Genomic DNA, 17,653 nt, shown 5'->3' on the forward strand with positions numbered 1-17,653 from the left:
GGATGCCATGGGCTGGCTGGCCTTGCTGCTGAATGGGGAGGTGCAGTCCTCCCCCCTGCATGGCCTAGCCCAGTGTCATCATTCTGCCCTGGTACTGCCTCTGGGCTCTCTCTAAAGGAAGCTCAGAAATGGTGAGGCTGTGAACCAGCAGCTTTTGAGGTGCAGAGACCCAGGGATGGTCAGCACAGCTGCCCGCTCATGACTGTGATCCCTCATGTACCCCATGGAAGGGGGAAGGCAGGAGAGAACTCTCAGAGGCAGCCAGAGGGATGCAGGAATCTGTGGCTTTGAGTGTGCATTAAATACTAATGTCCTTGCTGATGTTTGAAGCCCAGGATGGCTCCGACTCAGACAGATCCTGCTGGCCTGTCTCATCTGCTCTCACAGCCAGACTGCGGAGGCTTGTCACCGTCTACCAGCGCTGCAATCGCAAAGAGCTGCCTCCTCGTGCCGAGATGCTCATGCCTGGTAACCATGGATACTGGCTGCAGGACGAGATGTTCAGGAGAGCCTCTGAGATGGACTCGGTGAACAAGGAAATGCAGAAGAGGTAACACAGCAGAGCATCCTTTCCAAAGCTCATTTAGGCCAGTTGAAATCCCTGCCCCCCTGGATTTACCCAGGTAGATGCCACCATGGCTGTCTGAGTAGCCAGCTGCCCATGTGGCAGAGGTGCATGGGCCCTTGCTGGGTGGGGAACACTGCTCCCAGCCGTGAGGGAGCCTGGTGGCTCAGGCAGCCAACCCAGCCAGGGAGCAGCCTTCACTGTAGTTTGTGGGTAGCAGCTGGTGACATGGTGAAAGGAAGCAAGGAGACAGCTCTTTAGGGTCAAATCCAGTGTCTGCTGGGCCAGGGATCACCCCCCAGCCCCAGCAGAGTGGGTGCTGCTGAGCAGTGTTGTGCACTGTAGATGAGGGCTGATGGATGAGTCCTGTCACAGCCCATGTGCATTAGCCTTTCTGACCCTCATGACTCTTATGCCTCTGCGTTAGCCTCCTGCTCATGACCTCAGGAGCCCAGTGGTGGCATATCCTGGTTGCAGTGTGCTCCCATTTCATTTCCATCCCAGTAAGTGAAAGGACATTGAGGCCATCCTGGCACTTTGAGTGGCTCTCTGCAGAAACCGGGGAGGGCATGCAGCAGGGTGATGCTGCCTTCTTCACTTCCAGTTCCCAGTATGCAGCCCTGGGACTTCCTGAACCTCAAGGACTCTCTGCGGTCAGTAGTCCTCAATGGCTTTTGTCTCCTGTGAACCTGTCCCCATTGAAGGAACCCACATAACTGCTTGGTATCAGTGCTGCCCTGCATTCTCTGTTCACGGCCTTCTTGTATGGAAGCTGCTCCAGCCCACTGATATTCCTTCTCCCTCTGGACCCCTTCCAGTTGTACCGTCCCCTGTTCAAGGTGGGGGCATCAGTGGTTGTGCTGTGAGCACCACAGCGGCCTGGTATTTCCTGCTCTTTAATTCTGTGGGCTTTGGGGTTTTTTGGGTCTCCTTGCAGGAGTGTCCTGAGCAGTTTCCCACCAGTCTTTAACTTGAGGCCTTTCAACAAACTCCCTGCTGGGCTCCTTGGTTTGGATCATTGATTTTTTTATTAACTTTCTTCTTGTTACTCTCCTTTTTGGAATCACATATCACTTGCAGAGGACTCAGGCCCCTGGGAGCAGGGATGGACATGCTGGTCTATGTATTTTGGTCAGCTGGGGAGTGCTGTGGGTGCTGTCACCCTGTCTGCTCTCCCTTGACATGTCTGAGCTGCTTGCTGGTGCTGGCTCAGAGCTGCAATTCAGAGGAGCCGAGATTTGACTTTAAGCTTTCTTTCGCCCACAGCACTCATCTTTCTGTGCTGTCACCTGCTCCTGTGCTTGCCCTGCCGTTTGCACCCTGGTCTGTTCTCTGTGACCTGTTTCTCTGCACTCTGTTTGCCAAGGGCTGTATTTGCCCAAGATGCTTTTCATCTTCTCTGTCCTAGATCATTCCTTTGAGTGATACCCATGAGGTGAAAGCTCAGAGGGTCCAAGCCAGAATGGAAGTTGTGCTCGAACAGTGCTGTAACTGAAAGCCCCCATCACCATGGCTGCTTTCCTTCAGTGGGGAAGGGGTGACACTGACCCCTGGCACCCAGGAGTCAGTAGGGTGGATAGTGTTTGTTACTGGGACCCTTAGGCAACAAACCCCAGTCCCAGTTTCCCTCTGGAAGAGGCTGGATGAAAGCTCTGCCTGCAGGACCTTCCTTTCTAATTCCTGGTACTAATTTCAACTCTCCGTTGGCCTTTCCATGGAGGTGATGATACAACTTGCAGGAAGCAAGTAGGTGAGATGGGTTTGTGCCTCCATAGAAGCTGCTGGAGCCTGCGCTCTCTTGGCAGCACAGCCAGGAGCTGCATCTCGTGTTTTTTTCAAACAGCCAAGAGTGATTTTTTGACAGTGAGCCAAGAGCCAGAGTACCCATGGCCTTTGCTTCTCACTATGTGCCTTAAGGCAGAGGATCTCGGGTTGTGGCGATCTCCCTGGTGTGCTCCTCCTGGCAGCTCCCCCAAAACTCATGGGCAGTAACTAGATGGTCATCTTGGAGCCTCCGCCTGGTGCCTTGCCAATGCTGGGACCGGAATGTGTCTCAGTGGTGTTCATGTCTCCTCCCTGTCCCACAGGTGGACCAGGAGGGAACAGGCAGATTTCTACCGCACTGTCTCCTCCTTTGGGGTTATCTATGACCAGGAGAAAAAGGTCTTTGACTGGGCCCAGTTCCGAGCGATCTCTCGACTGGAGAAGAAGACAGATGAGAGCCTGGAGAAGTACTTTTACAGCTTTGTGGCCATGTGCAAGAATGTCTGTGGTCTCCCACTGTGGAAAGAGGATGGTGAGTGGAAACTGCATGGCCTGTGGAGGGGTAATGGTAGGTCCATGTAGCCATAGGTTAGAAAAGGTCCCACTGCTCTTGTGGAGCAGGAGAGCAAGGGCAGAGTTTCAGAGACAGAGGCAGCAAGATGGCAGGCAGAAGGCTTGCGGAAGCCACGTGCATTTCTGGCTGCCTTGTCACCCATTGTGTACCACCTCCCCAGCACAATGGGAAGGTAGGGCAGCCCTGTGGGTTCCAGCCCCTGCTCTCACAGGTCTCACAGAGCTCTCCCATGAAATCACAACCGATTTTATACAAGACGGCAACCTCTAGATGTGAGGGAGGAGAAGTAGAGAAGCAGCAGATCACAGCTCCTCCACACTGGAGCTTGGGATTGTTTGGGTGATATGTATAGCTGCTTTCTTTCTGAACGTCTCTCTGCTGGCACTGGACAGAGTCTGCACAGTGCCCCTGCTGTGGCATAGCTGACCAGAGAGCTCTGCTACAGGGTAGAGGGAGTCTGAACCCACTGCAGGAGGCTTGGGAAGCCTGACCAACAGACAGGGCATCCATTTTGTCAGAGTGCCCTGCAGAGCCCCAGTGCATTGGCATCATGCAGGACATGGCAGATGAAAATCTGCTTTGGGGCTATTTAAGCACAAGGTGATTTGCTTCTGACAGCAGCAGAAAGGATTTTGTCTCATATCTGTCAGGAGGTCCGGTCTCAGGTGCAGTTCCTTGCATGTGTGTATTAATGCCTTAGGTGGGTGTTCCTCATCAAAAGAGCTGCGTGAGTTGAAGGACTCCTTTCCCTGAGAAGCTGCTGAAGGGCTACCAGAGGCTCAGACCCCAGGGAGCTGCTGTGCCAGCAGGTCCAGGCAGCTCCAGCACTGGTGGCACTGATGGAGCAGAGTTCAGACAAGACTCTGAAGTCCTCTGCAGCTGAGTGCCGCTCTTGATCCAGCTGCTAAAGTTGAGGGATTTTACTCCCATGTGTCTGTTTAGTCATTTAGGCAAATTAATGGAAAGTGGTGAGACTGGGAAAAGTAGCCTCAGCAGTGGCTACAAGCACTCCCCCCACTTCACGTGCAGTCTGAGCAAGAGTTAAGACTCATCTTAACTCATCACTGCCTCTGAGAACATCAGTCTGTATAATGGGGCCCTGGCTTTTCTGTCCCTGCTGTAGGTCCCCCAGACCCCGACATCTACGTGGAGCCCATCACGGAGGAACGTGCTGCCAGAACCCTCTACCGTATCGAACTTCTGCGAAAGGTGCGCGAGCAGGTGCTCAAGTGTCCGCAGCTCCATGAGCGGCTCAAGCTGTGTCGGCCAAGCCTCTACCTGCCGGTGTGGTGGGAGTGTGGCAAACATGATCGGGACCTGCTGATCGGCACCGCCAAGCACGGCCTGAATCGCACCGACTACTACATCATGAATGACCCCCAGCTGTCTTTTTTAGATGCATACAGGAACTATGCCCAGCATAAAAGAACGGGGCTCCCAGGCCCAGAAACTCTGTGCTGCCTTTACCAGACTAACTCCAAACTCTACAGTTCCCCTTTGTACAGCCAGGTGGACCAGGCTTGCGAACCCCTGGAGAATGAAGCCGAGAGTCAGATCAAGCTAGAAACCATAGACAGCGCTATGTCTCAGGCTGGGGGCAGTCCGCCGGATGCAAACTGTGACAGATTCATGTCTAAAGTCCAGGACATCATTTCCAGTAACTTTGATGAGAGCTCTCTGCCAGACTCATTGGTGTGCATGATGTATGATGAGAAGGCCTGTAACAGCGAGCAGAGCTCCCTTGCCCGAGACAGCCCAAGTTGCACAGACGTTGGAAGCAGCATTGCTAAACTCTCTGAGGGCAAGCTAGAGGGGGATGAGGATCCATCCAGCTGTGATGCAGACGCCATGAAAGAGACTCCCTTCCTAGAGGGTCTGCAGGTGGGTTGTGACCAAATGGACAGTCAGAATGAGGAAGCTGAGCCTTCACCTTCTACCCCTGAAAGCGACCCTTCGCAGAGCATCCCAGCAGAGCTCTGTGAAGCCTTGCAGCAGAAGAGAGACCTCGCCAGCCCTGAGACAGTGCTGCCTGAGCATGGTGCCGTGGAAGGGGTCATAAGCATGGGGCTCTACAGTCCCAGTCTTCATAATTATGAAATAAAGGTTCCTCCTGAGCAGAGGTTCATCAATCTGCTGCAGGAGAAAGGAATAGAGGCAAAGTCAGGGCCAAGTCAGAGCCACAGCGAGGAAGATGAGGAGGAAGAAGATGACGATGATAACTCTGAGGCAGCAGCAGATGTTGTGGAAGGCTTGAGCGGTCCTGAAACCAGGGCTGGTTGTGATCCCGAGGCTAATGAACAAGGGGGCGAGGAGCAGAGCTCTGGCCTCCCCACACCTGAGGACACTTGCCCAGAAGACATGAATGGAGAGAGAGAGTCCCTGGAGCTGGGGACACCCAAAAGGCTGCGGGAGCCTGGGCCAGAGGGCAGGGAGGACCATGGCCTGGACGAAGAGAGCACCCTGCAGCACTCACCGGCTCAGGCTCAGAGCCAGGCTTTCAGCCTGCCTGCACCTCTGCTGGGGGCCCCAGGAGCAAAGCCCACCCGTGCCAGGGGGGAGGCCTGGGGCCGGGGGGCTGAGGGGCAGCCAGGCTGCAGAGAGGCCCTGCACCCTGAGCCCCAGGGGATGAAGCAAGAAGAGTGTGAGAACAGAGATGAGGGGGAGAAAGCCAGCAGTAACCAGTGTCAAGGTATGGTCCTGAGAGCTCCCTGTGGTTGACAGTCACCTCTGGCTGGGGTGGGAGGGACCTGGTGTCCTGCCTGCAGAGCCCCTGGAGCCACCTCCCTGTAGAGACAGGAGCTGGGGTCCCTGTAGCTGATGCGATTGCAGAACAAAGTGTTGGTGGCTGTGTTTGACAGCAGGACTAGTCTGAACCCCCGACCCTGAGCCCCAGCTGCCCTTCTGCTGTGAGCATCCCATGGAATGCAGGATGCCCTTCCCTTCCTGGCACAGGGCACTGCCTGGCAAGCAGCTCCTTCTGGAAATGCATGTGTCCTCCTCTACACCTGCCCAGGCTATGGGGACAGTCAGGGGTGGGGGCCACTGCAACACAGGATCCCCAGGCTCAGCCCAGGGGAGAGCTGGCCTTCCGTGAGCAGTGTGGGCCACCTGCTGTGACCCAGGGCTCCTGTGTTTCTGGGAGTGGCTGGCTGAGGAATGGGACCCTTGTGGAGACAGACAGCAGGGCCTGGGGTGGGAGGGTCAGGGGAGTTACTCCTGGCTTGAGAGGGCAAGAGAGGCAGGGTGGTGATGGGCTCTGTTCTCTGTCACTTTCTCAGATGGTCCAGAGAAGTACTTGGAGGAAGAGAGCAAGAGTTCTGCTTCTGTCCTGCCTGGGGAGATTGATGACCTTCAGGATGCCCGGGCACCAACCATAGCCCAGCTGCTGCAGGAAAAGACGCTTTACTCGTTCTCTGAGTGGCCTAAGGTGAGTTTAACACTATTTGTACTGCAAGTGTTACTGTGTAGTTGTGAACAGCAGTGGCTCACACAGCCCCAGCCCTGCCTCCTGGTCCTTCACACACGCCTCCCCATGGATGCTTTAATTGGGGTGCTTTTCCCAAGCACCTGTGCTGTGGACATGCCTACCCTAAAGCAGTTCCCCATCAAGCTGAAGTCATCAGGGCTGAGTTTGTCTTTGACTCGTGTATGTCATCTCAGGATTAGTCATTCGAGTCCCAGCTTGCCACCATCCAATTCTGTTTGCAGGACCGTGTGGTCATCAACCGCATTGACAACATCTGCCATGCCATCCTGAAGGGCAAGTGGCCCTCTTCCAGCCAGCAGTTCGAGACACAAAGTCTGCTGACAGCTTCAACAGTAGCCAGCAGTGCTGGCAGCAGGAACAGCTTCGCCGAGTCAGAAGCCCCTGATCCCAGCTACAATAACGGGGTGTTAATCTCACAGGTACAAAAGGTGAGGGGGGGCCTCAGGCAGGGACAGGCTTGGGACTCTGGGGTGAAGCTTTGCTCGGAAGTGCTCAGGACTTTCCCAAGCAGAGCCTGAGTTTTCACTGCCTCTTGGTGCCACTTGTGGTGTACAACACGTGGCTTAAGCCACTTGGTCCCCTCCACTGGGGGCTCCTGATGAGGTCCCCATACTCTCAGCCCCCCACCAGCCCTGCTCCCCTCCTAGGAAGGCAGCTGTTCTGCAGCAGCTCTGTAGCATGTGTAGCTGTAGAGGTGCTTCCAGAGTCACCGCTGCAGCACCTGGAGTGGTGAGGGAGAAAAGGGGACACTGCCCTGGTGTCCCAAAGGAAAGGGTGCAGGAGAGGGAACTGCCCCATCAGTGACCAGCTCTCTCTCACCTCTCACCGTTGGACACAGTGCAGAGACAGAAGCTGCTGGCTTGGGACTCCAAGCCTGCCTGCCCAGCAGCTGGCAGAGCACCCAGGGTTATAGCACCTTGGGAGATTGAAGTGTGTGTGAGGGTGCTCCTGCACTGTCCCCACACAGGGAAAGAGAGGTGTGATGTGCCCAGGGAAAGGACATCCTTCAGGGCTCCTGTGTGCATGCAGAAGAGCCTGACCATTAGCTCAGTGTTGGTTTGAAGAGCTGTGGTCCCTGGGCACTGCGTGAGCAGCCTTAACCCTCTCCATGGCTTTGATATATGCAGGAAGGTTTCCTCACCCCTGCCATGGCAAAGGATGAGCGGAAGCACAGGAGGCCCTATGAATTCGAGATGGAGAGAGATACCAAACAGAGGAGCTTGGAGCAGCTAGCAGCAACCCATGTTCATCCTCCCATTGTGCTGAATGGCTGGCGTGACGCAGCGGTGGACTTGTCCAGAGCCTCTGATGGGTCCCCGGGGAACTCCTCTCCTTTCCCCCTGAACACAAACATGCCCAAACTGGGGACCGTGAACACCCTCCAGGGCTCCCTGGGCATGGACTTGTCTGGCATCCTCCAGGCAGGGTTAATCCATCCTGTCACAGGACAAATTGTAAATGGCAGCCTCCGAAGAGACGATGCTGCCATGAGGAGGAGACGGGGCAGGAGAAAAAATGTAGAAGGGATGGACCTCATCTTCTTGAAGGAGAGGCCTCTTCCAGCCAGGCTGCAGGTGGGTTGATGCTCCCCCCATTTCACGTGGCCCCAGTGGAGTCAGCATGATCTGTCTGATGGTCCAGCTCTCCCCTACAAGCTCTGTTGCCCATGACAATGTGGGACCCTCCCCCCAGGACAGCTTGGCTTGTGCTGGAGCAGGCAGGAGCAGATACTACTTCAGGGAGGAAGGGAGGTTTCCCTCTGTCTTGCAGCACTCCACCTGAGTGTTTGAGTCCTGCTAAGCATTATCAAGAGCAGCTATCACACCTCAGAGGTTGTCTAGGGTTAGAGAACACGAGGAAAGATCCTGGACTGCACTGGAGCTGTGGGCAGGAGCCTGCTGCACCCTTTCTCCTTCTGCCCTGGGATCCACTCAAAGAAGAATGGGGCTCTGGGAGCAAGATCAGTCCCTCTTCACCACTTTTAGGAGTGATCTGGGGGGAAGTTGGTCCTCATGGTGATTAGGGTGTTTCCAGGTGAGTTCGGAAGCATCTCCCAGCTGTCTGTAATGTGTGTAATGTGGTGGTGGGTAGTGATTTAAGGAACAGACACTGAGAATATGTGGATTAATCTGTGATGGGAGCAGATGACCTGCTTTGGGAGCTCTGCTTATCTGGGTGCCTGTGCATCACCACATGCTGCTGATGGGCTCTCCCTTCTCCTCCCTCGGGCTCTCCCTTCTCCTCCCTCCACTTCAGGATGTTCAGGAAGACCAGCCACAGCCCTCTCAGAACAGTCCCCTCCCTGATGGGCCGGTTGCTGCTACCTCAACTCCACAGCCAGTCCCAGCTGCAGGCAGCCAAGCAGAGAAGGCTGTCCCGAATAAGAGTCTCCTCGACTGGCTCCGTCAGCAGTCTGACTACACAGTTGACGTTCCCGGCTTTGGCACAGTAAGGGTGGCCTTTGGTGTGCACACACACGCGCGTGTGTGTGTGTGTGTGCGCACATGCGCGCAGGTGTGTGTATGTGCACGCGCCCGTGTCAGCCTTGTGTATTGCCCTTTGTGTTAGATTTTCTGCAGCTGCTTTTGAATTCAGGCCTTCCACAAAGTGTTTCAAAATGGAACCTTTTCCCCTGTACCATGGCTTGTGGTGTTCATCAGGGCTCTGTGGAAGGTTCGTTACACGTCTGGGAGGTGGGCACAGTTCCCTGTACAGCAGTGAAAGGCACTTGCTGAGCTTGACTTGCTGAGCAGGAGGGTCCTCCTGCCCCAGGATCCAGTCTCCAGTTCCAGTGCATCCATCTGCCCAGTGCACAATGAGTCCAATGTCTTCCAGAAGCAGCAGGGATGGGGAGAAAAATGGGAAAAAGGATTTGGGATGCTCGGGGTCTGCCTGTGTTGCTCCCTTTCACCTGAGGGCATTTTAGGCAGTGCTGTTGTATTAAATAAGGTCCCCAGGCAAGAGGAAACCACCTCGCTTTAAAAACTGGACTGAGGCAGCTGTGCTGCAGCCACTGCAAAGGCCTTGGCTGCACGGCCATGGGTGCTGTCAGAAAGTAGATTGGCAGAGCTGGGGGGCAAAGTCTGTCTGATTCTTCTTGCCATCTCGTAAGCATCCACTTCTTGGTTTCACAGGTTGGTTTGCTCCAGGTTTCAGCTTATTTAGCATATTAGACCGTGTGGTAGGCAGAGCATGGGGTGTAAAACAGGGCAGGAAGAAATGTGGTAATTACATGACTACATCTTGGTCCTGGAGGACTGCGTGCCTGAGGCAGGGATTCCCTGGAGCTTGGAGTACTGGCAAGGCACTAGTGTTTTGGAGCTTGTTAAGAGATGAAAGATGAGGAGACCAGCATTTGCTCAGGCAGGATGGCCCTTGCTTTTCAAAATCCAGAGATACATGCAGCTCTGCATGCAAGGCCAGACTCCCAGGAGCACTCCAAGAAGCAGTCAGATGGTGGAGCAGGTGCCATCCCACTCATTCCCATCGCCCCTGACTTTGTGGGGGCTTGCTGGAGCTTGCCTAGTCTGGCCATGCTGCTGGTGAACCTCTTGCTCCCAGTAGGCCCCCAGTGCCCTAGCCACCCTGCAGGATCTCCCCTGTCAGGGCAGGTGTCCTCTCTCCAGGTGGGATAGATTGAAAGCTGCTTTGGGGTGCAGCAGCAGCTCAGCTTTTTGAAGGACAGACCACGCTCAGGGTCTTTGACTCTCAGGAATCGGAGCCTGCAGTAGCTCATTATAATGCTACATCCCTGCAGGCACGTTGACACCCAGACTTGGTGCACACGGTGGGTGTGCAGGAACTCGGCCTCAACTCTGTAGGTTGCGGTCCTGAAGGGCTCTGATCCCAAAGAAACATGGTGCAGCAGCTCTGCGGTGGGAACAGCTGAAATAGGAGTGAAAGAAAGCACAAATGAGCTGGCAAGAAGCGGGTAGCCATATCAAACTGACAGGAGATGGCACATACAGACCTGTTACCTCTCTTTCCTAGCTGTAATTAGCACCTCATTTACAGATGTACATACAGATGAAATGGCAGCAAGTATTGCAGTTTTAGGACTGGAGGGGAATTAGAGAGGGCTGGAGCAGTCTAAGTGGGATACACTGAAAACCCCTTTATACCTACAAAATCAGGTTGTGCTCATTTGAGAGCTGGTCCTGTGGCAGACCAGCATGTGCCGCTCGTGCTGCTCCCGCCCAAGTCTGCAGGGACCCTCTGTCCCTCAGGAGCTCATCTGTGCCACTCCCTGCAGGGCTTGTAGCCGTCCAGGCTCACTAAGCCATCTAGTCTCATTAACATTGTCTTGTTTGCACTCCAGAATTTCTCAGACAAGCCCAAGCAGAGGAGGCAGCGCTGCAAGGACCCCAGCAAATTGGACATTAACTCACTCACGGGAGAGGAACGGGTGCCTGTGGTACATAAGGGTACCGGACGGCGGGTAAGCAACGGCCTGTTCTGTGCTCTGCCCTTGGTGTCTTGAAATGCTTAGCAGACCCTGAGCTCACCTGGGGGGAAATTTAAGCCAGAGAAGCCTATGGATGGGAGAAAAGCCTGGAACGCGGGCGTCACTGATCCATGCCTTCCTGTGACGCATGTGTGCCCAGGGGGACACAGACCTGTGGAATAAGTGTTTTTTCTCTGTGAAGTAAGGAAAGTCTGAGTGTTCACCCTCGCCAGGGTATACAGACCCCGCAGTGGCAAAGGAATTCATCCTTTGGCTTTAAAGCCGCCATCGGCACAGCCCTGGCTGGTGCTTCCTGTTCCTGGTTTGTTTGTTTCCCTTGAATTCACTGCAGTATGCCACAGATTCTAATATTGCCAGACAGATATTTTTGTTTTATTCCTCCTTATGAGGTGCAGGCAGAACATACCAATACCCAGGCAGGTGCTGGGCACGCAGGAAGTGGAGGATTTGAAGGGCTTTTTCTTGCTTACTGAGCAAGGACCACAGATTTACTTGTCTGCAGTTTAATCTGCATGTGCACTGATGTTCACCTCTCTGAATGAGAAGGGGCATTCAGGGATACTTTCCACTGAAGTCCGGTTCTTAAACACACCCAGGACTGCACCAGGTCAGAAGGTGATGTGACATTAATCTTATCCAAAACCAAAGCTAAAGAGTAAGGCAGAAAGAGGCTGTTTCAGCCACATCTGTGTTTCCCTCTGTTACATGCACGATGGCCGTTGGAGACCTGGGTGAATTGGTGGGTTTGTCTGGTTCTGAGCACGGCTTTCACAGAAGCTTTGTCCCTATCACTTGTTCATGGGGAGGGCGATGGGGCAGGCCACAGAGGCTGAACTTGCCTTTTCTCCCTGAGCTGTGTCTGGAGGCAGCAGGTGCATACAGAGTCCTGCAAAGATGTGTAGCAAGGGAAGAGTCTCTGCCCTAGCCAAACTGCAGCCCAAAGCAAGGAGCTAGGGGAAGTGTATTCATATTTCTTGTATTATTTTACATAACTCTTTCTGCAATAGAGGTCATCCTTCTGCTGTGTTTTATAGTTAGGGGGAGCCACGGCACCAGCATTGAAGGAATTGCCAAGGTGGCTTGATGCAAACTTGGAGTATGCTGTTGCAGCTGACTGGGCTGACATTGTTAAGCTTTCAGTAAGTTAGAGCTTTTGGAGAAATCTGTATCATGTCATCTTTTCTTTCCCCTCCCCATCCCCACAACCTTTCTCCAGTGAGGATCCGGGCGCTGTGAGGCAGGACCTCAGCTGCGCACATGGGAGGGGGTAGCTGCAGGGCCAGCAGCACTGGGGGCGCTTGCGCAGCAGAGAGGGCGGTTGGGTGCGTGCCACAGTCCAGCGGTGCGGCCAGGGGAAGGAGAGAAGGAGGTCAGCGCCCTGGGAATAGGGCTCAGCAGCTCGGAGTGACTGTCCAGAAAGCCTTGGAACTCTTGGAAATAACAGGGGCAAGGGAAACACCCTAGGAGTGGTAATCCACCTTGGGTGCTGAATGGCAGGGAGTGGACAAAGCACATTCTTGTGGGTCAAATTTTAAAAAATACCCTCAGCTGAGGCTTTTTATCAGTTCCTGCAAACTCTGCCTGTTGCAGCCCTAGGCCTGCCTGCTAAATGGCCTGCAGGTCACCAGGCCTGAAGGCTCGAACACTGCTGGCAGGGAGAGGGGCAGGACGGAGCCTCGCCTCTCTGTGTTCATTCATCCTGTTTGTCACGCCACTCCCTGCCCCGGTGCGTGGCAGAGCCTATAGAGGAGAACCTTTCTCCTCCGGCACACGGCTGCTGCCAGATCGCCCTTCCCCACCCTGCGGGCTGGCATTACCCAGGCTTCTCCCTGCCGCCCCTCTTGCCTGCTCCCCTGTTTTTGTGGCTGCAGTGGTTTGCGTGATGCCCTTGCAGCAGGCTGGAGGGGGAATCAATTGGCTGAGAGGTTTGTGCTGCTCTCAAATTTGCTTTTAATTAGCACTGGAGATTTGGCATGATCTGTTCCACTCCCCCCAGAAACAGCTCCAGGTCTGGGCTGGTGTCAGCACCCGTCTGGGCAGACAGCACCCATGCGAGCTGGCAGCTCTTCCTTGCCTTTGTTTGCAGGGGATGGTCTCTTTGCTGGTAGGAATAGCTGTGTGCCTGGCCACTGCCCTGGGCACCCGCCCATGCGCCCTGGTTTGGTGGCTGCATGCCCGTTAGCGTTCACACCACCGAGCTGCATCAGCACTTTGCTTTTGGCTAGTGCGCATCGGTCCTGGCACGTGCATGTGGAGGGGTGTCTGGCTGCTCTGGGCGCTTGGGCAGGCAGGAGCATGGGGTCAGCTGCCCCACAGAGCCCAGGCGCAGTCACGACCCCATTCAGGTTCTCCCACATGACAGTGGGAACAGAGCAGAAGATTCTCCCTCTTTGGTAATAGCTGTGCCGTGCAGACCGCCAGGGTCATCGGATTCAAGTTTCTGCACTGCAGGTGTCAATGGGAAATACTTTTCCTACCCGAATCTATTAATTGGAAATGATTCAAAGAGCAGTGATACTGAAACTCAAGGGAGCCACAAAGGGAAATGCTTAAATGTCTGTGATGAGGGTGTTGAAAAATGGAGTTTTAAACTGTGCGGTGGATTCCCCCTCACATTGCGCTGTGTAACTGGACAGTCTTACCCAGTTGTGGCTGCTGGGTTGCGGTCCCGTAGCTGAATGCTCAGAAGAACCTTCCTGGTGTCTCAGCGAAGCTCTAACTGGGAGCTTCTCAGACAGCATGTTCACTCTCTGTGTGTCATCCCATGCGGCTTTGCTGTCCTGCAGAGCATTGAAAATTTGGCTCTTCACATCTAAAATACATGATTTTTCACCTGCTGCTGAAGCCAGGATTAAAGCTGGGAGGGGAGCTAAGCTGGCATCTGACACAGAGCTGCCCTGGTGCTTCTCATGTTGCGAACAGCCGATGCTGAGGGCTCAGGTGAAAATGCAGGGGGAAAAAAAGTGCTTCCTCCTTTCCTCCCTGTGCGCTTTGGCTCTGCAGTATCATACCAGGGCAGAGCAAGGGTGTTTTGCATTTGGTAGCATCCCTTGGGGAAAAGTTGTGCTTACCTCTCAAATTCCATATCATGTAGGCAAATATTTCTGTGCGGACACCATCTGAGATGCAGATGCAAGCACAGAAAAGCCGTATTTCCTTTGATGCAGTAGTAACTGTTAGGTGTTTTCTGTTGTGTGTGTTTCGTTTCCAGGGCTACTTACCAGAAAGCAAATTCAATCGCATCCTAACTGAGCCTGTGCTCCGAGATGCGGGGCCCCGCCGGAGGGGGAGAAGGCCCCGAAGCGAACTCATTAAAGGCCCCAGCGTTGTAGCAGATTCTTCTTCTGGAATGGGACCATTGTTCATGAACGGACTGATTGCTGGGATGGATCTAGTAGGACTTCAGAACATGAGAAACATGCAGGGGATCCCTCTGACTGGGCTGGTTGGATTTCCTGCTGGATTTGCAGCAGTGCCCGCCAGCGAGGATGTTAAAAGCACCCTGAGTATGCTGCCCATGATGCTGCCGGGCATGGCTACTGTACCACAGATGTTTGGCGTTGGAGGACTTCTCAACCCCCCCATGACAACTACTTGTACTGCTACTGCTCCAACTTCGCTAACAAGCACAACAAAAAGTGGTACAGCCAGCGCAGAGAAAGCTACTGAGGATAAACAGAGTAGCCAGGATGTGAAAAAAGAAACTCTCTCAGAAGATAAGCCTGGTCCTAGTTCGTTTTCTAATCAGACAGAATCTGCAATAACTACCAGTAGTCCTGTAGCTTTTAACCCATTTCTTATCCCAGGGATGTCTCCTGGACTGATCTATCCCTCAATGTTTCTTTCCCCTGGCATCGGCATGGCGCTACCCGGCATACAGCAAACCAGGCACTCGGAGGCAGCGAACCTGGAAAGCCAGAAGCGGAAGAGAAAGAAAGCGAAAGGGGAATTTGCAAACCCAGAGCCAGAAACTGTCTCGCTGCCAGAAAAAGAAGCTGCAAACAGTCAAAACTGTAGAGAGCAAACACCGCCTTTGTCGGCAGAGAAAGAGCAGAATGGACCAGCAGAGGAGGAACGCGAAGCGGCTCGCGATACCAATTAGAACTTTTGTTTCATTGAAAAAAAACCACACAAAAAGATTGTGGCTTGTGAGTTTCTTATCCCATAAACTCTTTGTTACTTACCCTCCCACCCCGCTCCGCCTTCATAAACCTGTGTTTCCATGAATAATATTATCTACCTAATTCCCTGTCAGAAAAAAACTCTGGTGACATATTACATGTTAATAGTTGCAGGGTCTTGCCACTTTATTAGATAAACAGTGTTGTCTAGCTAGTATGGGAGGCACCAAATTCTCGTTCTGTTTTTCCAGTTGTTCATCCCAGCCGATGATAGCAAATCCAGTACTCAGTCACCCCCCCCAAATTTGCTCACTCCTTTGAGAAGAAAAAGCAGGGGGGGAAAAAAAAAAAAAGCGCAAGAGCAAAAGAAAAAGTCTTTACCTCTTGGTCTACACGCAGACGAGGGTATTTCTGTCTATAATGACACTGAATGAAAAAGCCTGTATTTGGGGGTAAAAAGCACAGCTATAGTAAGTGCTAATGTGTATTTTTGATTTAAAGTATTTCCCTATTTTATCATGGTTACTAGAATAGTAGTATAGACAGACGTATATAACTAATGATTGAAAATGCATTTATTCATTTCTTTGAAAGGAAAAAGCATAACTGGTAGTGATATGATTTCTTTATCACCCCCACCTCAAAGGTTTGGAGACAAACTGCAGCGAGTGAAAGTATGACGTAGACATTCTTTTGTATTTTTTAAACCCAAAGTTTGGTTTTATGTTAAGTGGAGTTTAGTTGCCCTTTCTTCAATAGTTACAAGGACTTTTCAGCTTGAGCTGGAAAGGTTTTGCACATCTTGCATGACTTTTTTTGGGATTACTGTACATGTAGCTACCAGTTTCTTCATCATTCTGCTAGTCTTCAGTTCTCCTCTCTGGTGTTAGTTCTCATCTATGGTATTAGAAGTGCTGTAAAGGTATTTTTTTCCAGCCATGAACAGGCCACACTGATTTTAATGCTCTTATATGAACACTGAGGCTTTTTTAATTTTTGTGTTTTCCACTCCTTACCCCAGAAGCAACGTCTTTTCAGCAAACAACAGAAAGGCTGTAAGCCGGCTTTCCTGTTTGGGGTAGTCCTCCAAGAAGGACCCCTGAGACTTTCAGAGCTTGAGCTCCTTTTTTTCTAGCGTTAGACTGTGAAGAGATGACCTTGGCTGCTTCTTTCCATTCCATTTGCTGTTGAACAGTATTTCCGATTCCCCTCCAAATGGCAAATGATTTTTGACATCTGCATTTTAAAGAGACAGGTTTTAATGCTGTCAGTCCCCCAGCAGCTCTGGGTACTGAGACTCCTCTCCACAGGCAACTCTTCTTGTTTCTCCTTCCCCTCACTCCTCGTTTAATTCTTTTTTTCACTTGGGCTTGTTCTTATTTGCAGCTCATGGTTTGAGACTTGAAATAAACCCACAGTGGTGCAGCAGTGAGATGAAAGGCAGGCTGGTGAGGGAGTTGGGAGCGTGCTAGTAATCGGTTTCACATTTGGTTGTCACAATTTACTGTATTTTTTACTTATTTTCTGTTACAGTTTTGCTAATTTATCAGATGGTCCAAATGTTTTGACATAACTATTGCAGTTTGCATTATTTATTTATGATGCTTTTTGTCATTGTCTTTTATACATTTGGGATTATAAATTATGTACGTGTTAAAATTAGCATCTCAAAGAAGTCTGTTACCCATGATCTAAAAAGCATTTGGTTTATATTTTCACGGACTTTATTCCCAGTTTACTGGATTGGATATTTTTTTTTTTAAAGTATGTAACCAATCATGATGCAACCACCCCCGATAATTAAATGTTCTATTTAATAACATCCTTGTAGCATAGATAACTGTATCCCTATCAACAGATTTCTTAGAAATGCTGCTATCTCTATTTAACTAACATTTTGTTCAGTTTTGCCTCCAGTGGAAGCAGAAAGGGTTTTTTCAGCTGTTAAATCCAAAATCAATATAATTTATTTATGTAAAAAAAAAATCACGATTGATATATTTTTGAACCTTTTAAGTACTAACTTTCTTTTTATTCAGTAGAAAAACATGTACTTGCCCTAAATCCTTAAAATACAAATGCTATAAAACTTCATATATCTTCAAAGCCTTACTGTGAATGGATGCAGAAATCTCTTCAGAGTCCATTTCTTGTTATGGGATGGTTTTTCCAGGGTTACGCGTGTAAGGAACAGGGTTGAAAGTGGAATTTATTTAATTAGCCAGCATGCTCTATACCTTGTTCTTCCTTATCAGACATGTATGCTATGTCTCTGGGTGTTTAGGCTTCTCTTTGACTGCTACTTTGTGACCCTTTTGCAACCCGATATACTCTGTGGATTATTTAGACTGTAAGGCGTAAGTGGCTTCTTATTTTCCATCGTATCCAACACAAATGCCAAATTTTCACCGGTTTTCATGGCTACTCACACGAACATACATCCTTCACCAAATGTGCTAACGAAATAAACTGTCTGTGCTCTTGAACATGGATAAAAAGAAAAAGATTTAAAAGTCAGATTTTTATTTTTTTAATTTAGTGACTAGATGATGCGTATCTTTCAGACTTGGCAGAGCCTTGCTACAGATGTATATAATTTTTTTTCAGCAAATATATGTGAATGTTTAATTCACCTGACTCAGTGATAAACGTTACTTGCCTTTTTCTCAGCACGGAC

The 17,653-nt window shown here is 51.4% G+C and overlaps 1 protein-coding gene across 16 annotated transcripts in view; it reads left to right on the forward strand.

The window, feature by feature from the left end:
* Positions 1-17,613, forward strand: part of CHD6 (chromodomain helicase DNA binding protein 6) — a 102,780-nt gene extending 85,167 nt beyond the window's left edge. For 9 of the 16 annotated variants that reach the window (XM_080405335.1, XM_080405322.1, XM_080405323.1 and 6 more), the window contains 10 exons: positions 331-550; positions 2,653-2,861; positions 4,027-5,592; positions 6,182-6,330; positions 6,612-6,818; positions 7,518-7,964; positions 8,647-8,838; positions 10,709-10,828; positions 11,890-11,994; positions 14,067-17,613. In XM_080405335.1, the coding sequence (XP_080261461.1) occupies positions 331-550; positions 2,653-2,861; positions 4,027-5,592; positions 6,182-6,330; positions 6,612-6,818; positions 7,518-7,964; positions 8,647-8,838; positions 10,709-10,828; positions 11,890-11,994; positions 14,067-14,957 (4,106 nt within the window). In that variant the 3' untranslated portion in view covers positions 14,958-17,613. The remainder of the gene's footprint in view (positions 1-330; positions 551-2,652; positions 2,862-4,026; positions 5,593-6,181; positions 6,331-6,611; positions 6,819-7,517; positions 7,965-8,646; positions 8,839-10,708; positions 10,829-11,889; positions 11,995-14,066) is intronic. The other 7 variants (XM_080405329.1, XM_080405327.1, XM_080405331.1 and 4 more) reach the window with 5 other exon arrangements.
* The last annotated feature ends 40 nt before the right edge of the window (positions 17,614-17,653 follow it).

Source organism: Falco punctatus, assembly GCF_963210335.1.
Source record: "Falco punctatus genome assembly, chromosome: 10".
NCBI classification, from domain to species: Eukaryota; Metazoa; Chordata; class Aves; order Falconiformes; family Falconidae; genus Falco; species Falco punctatus.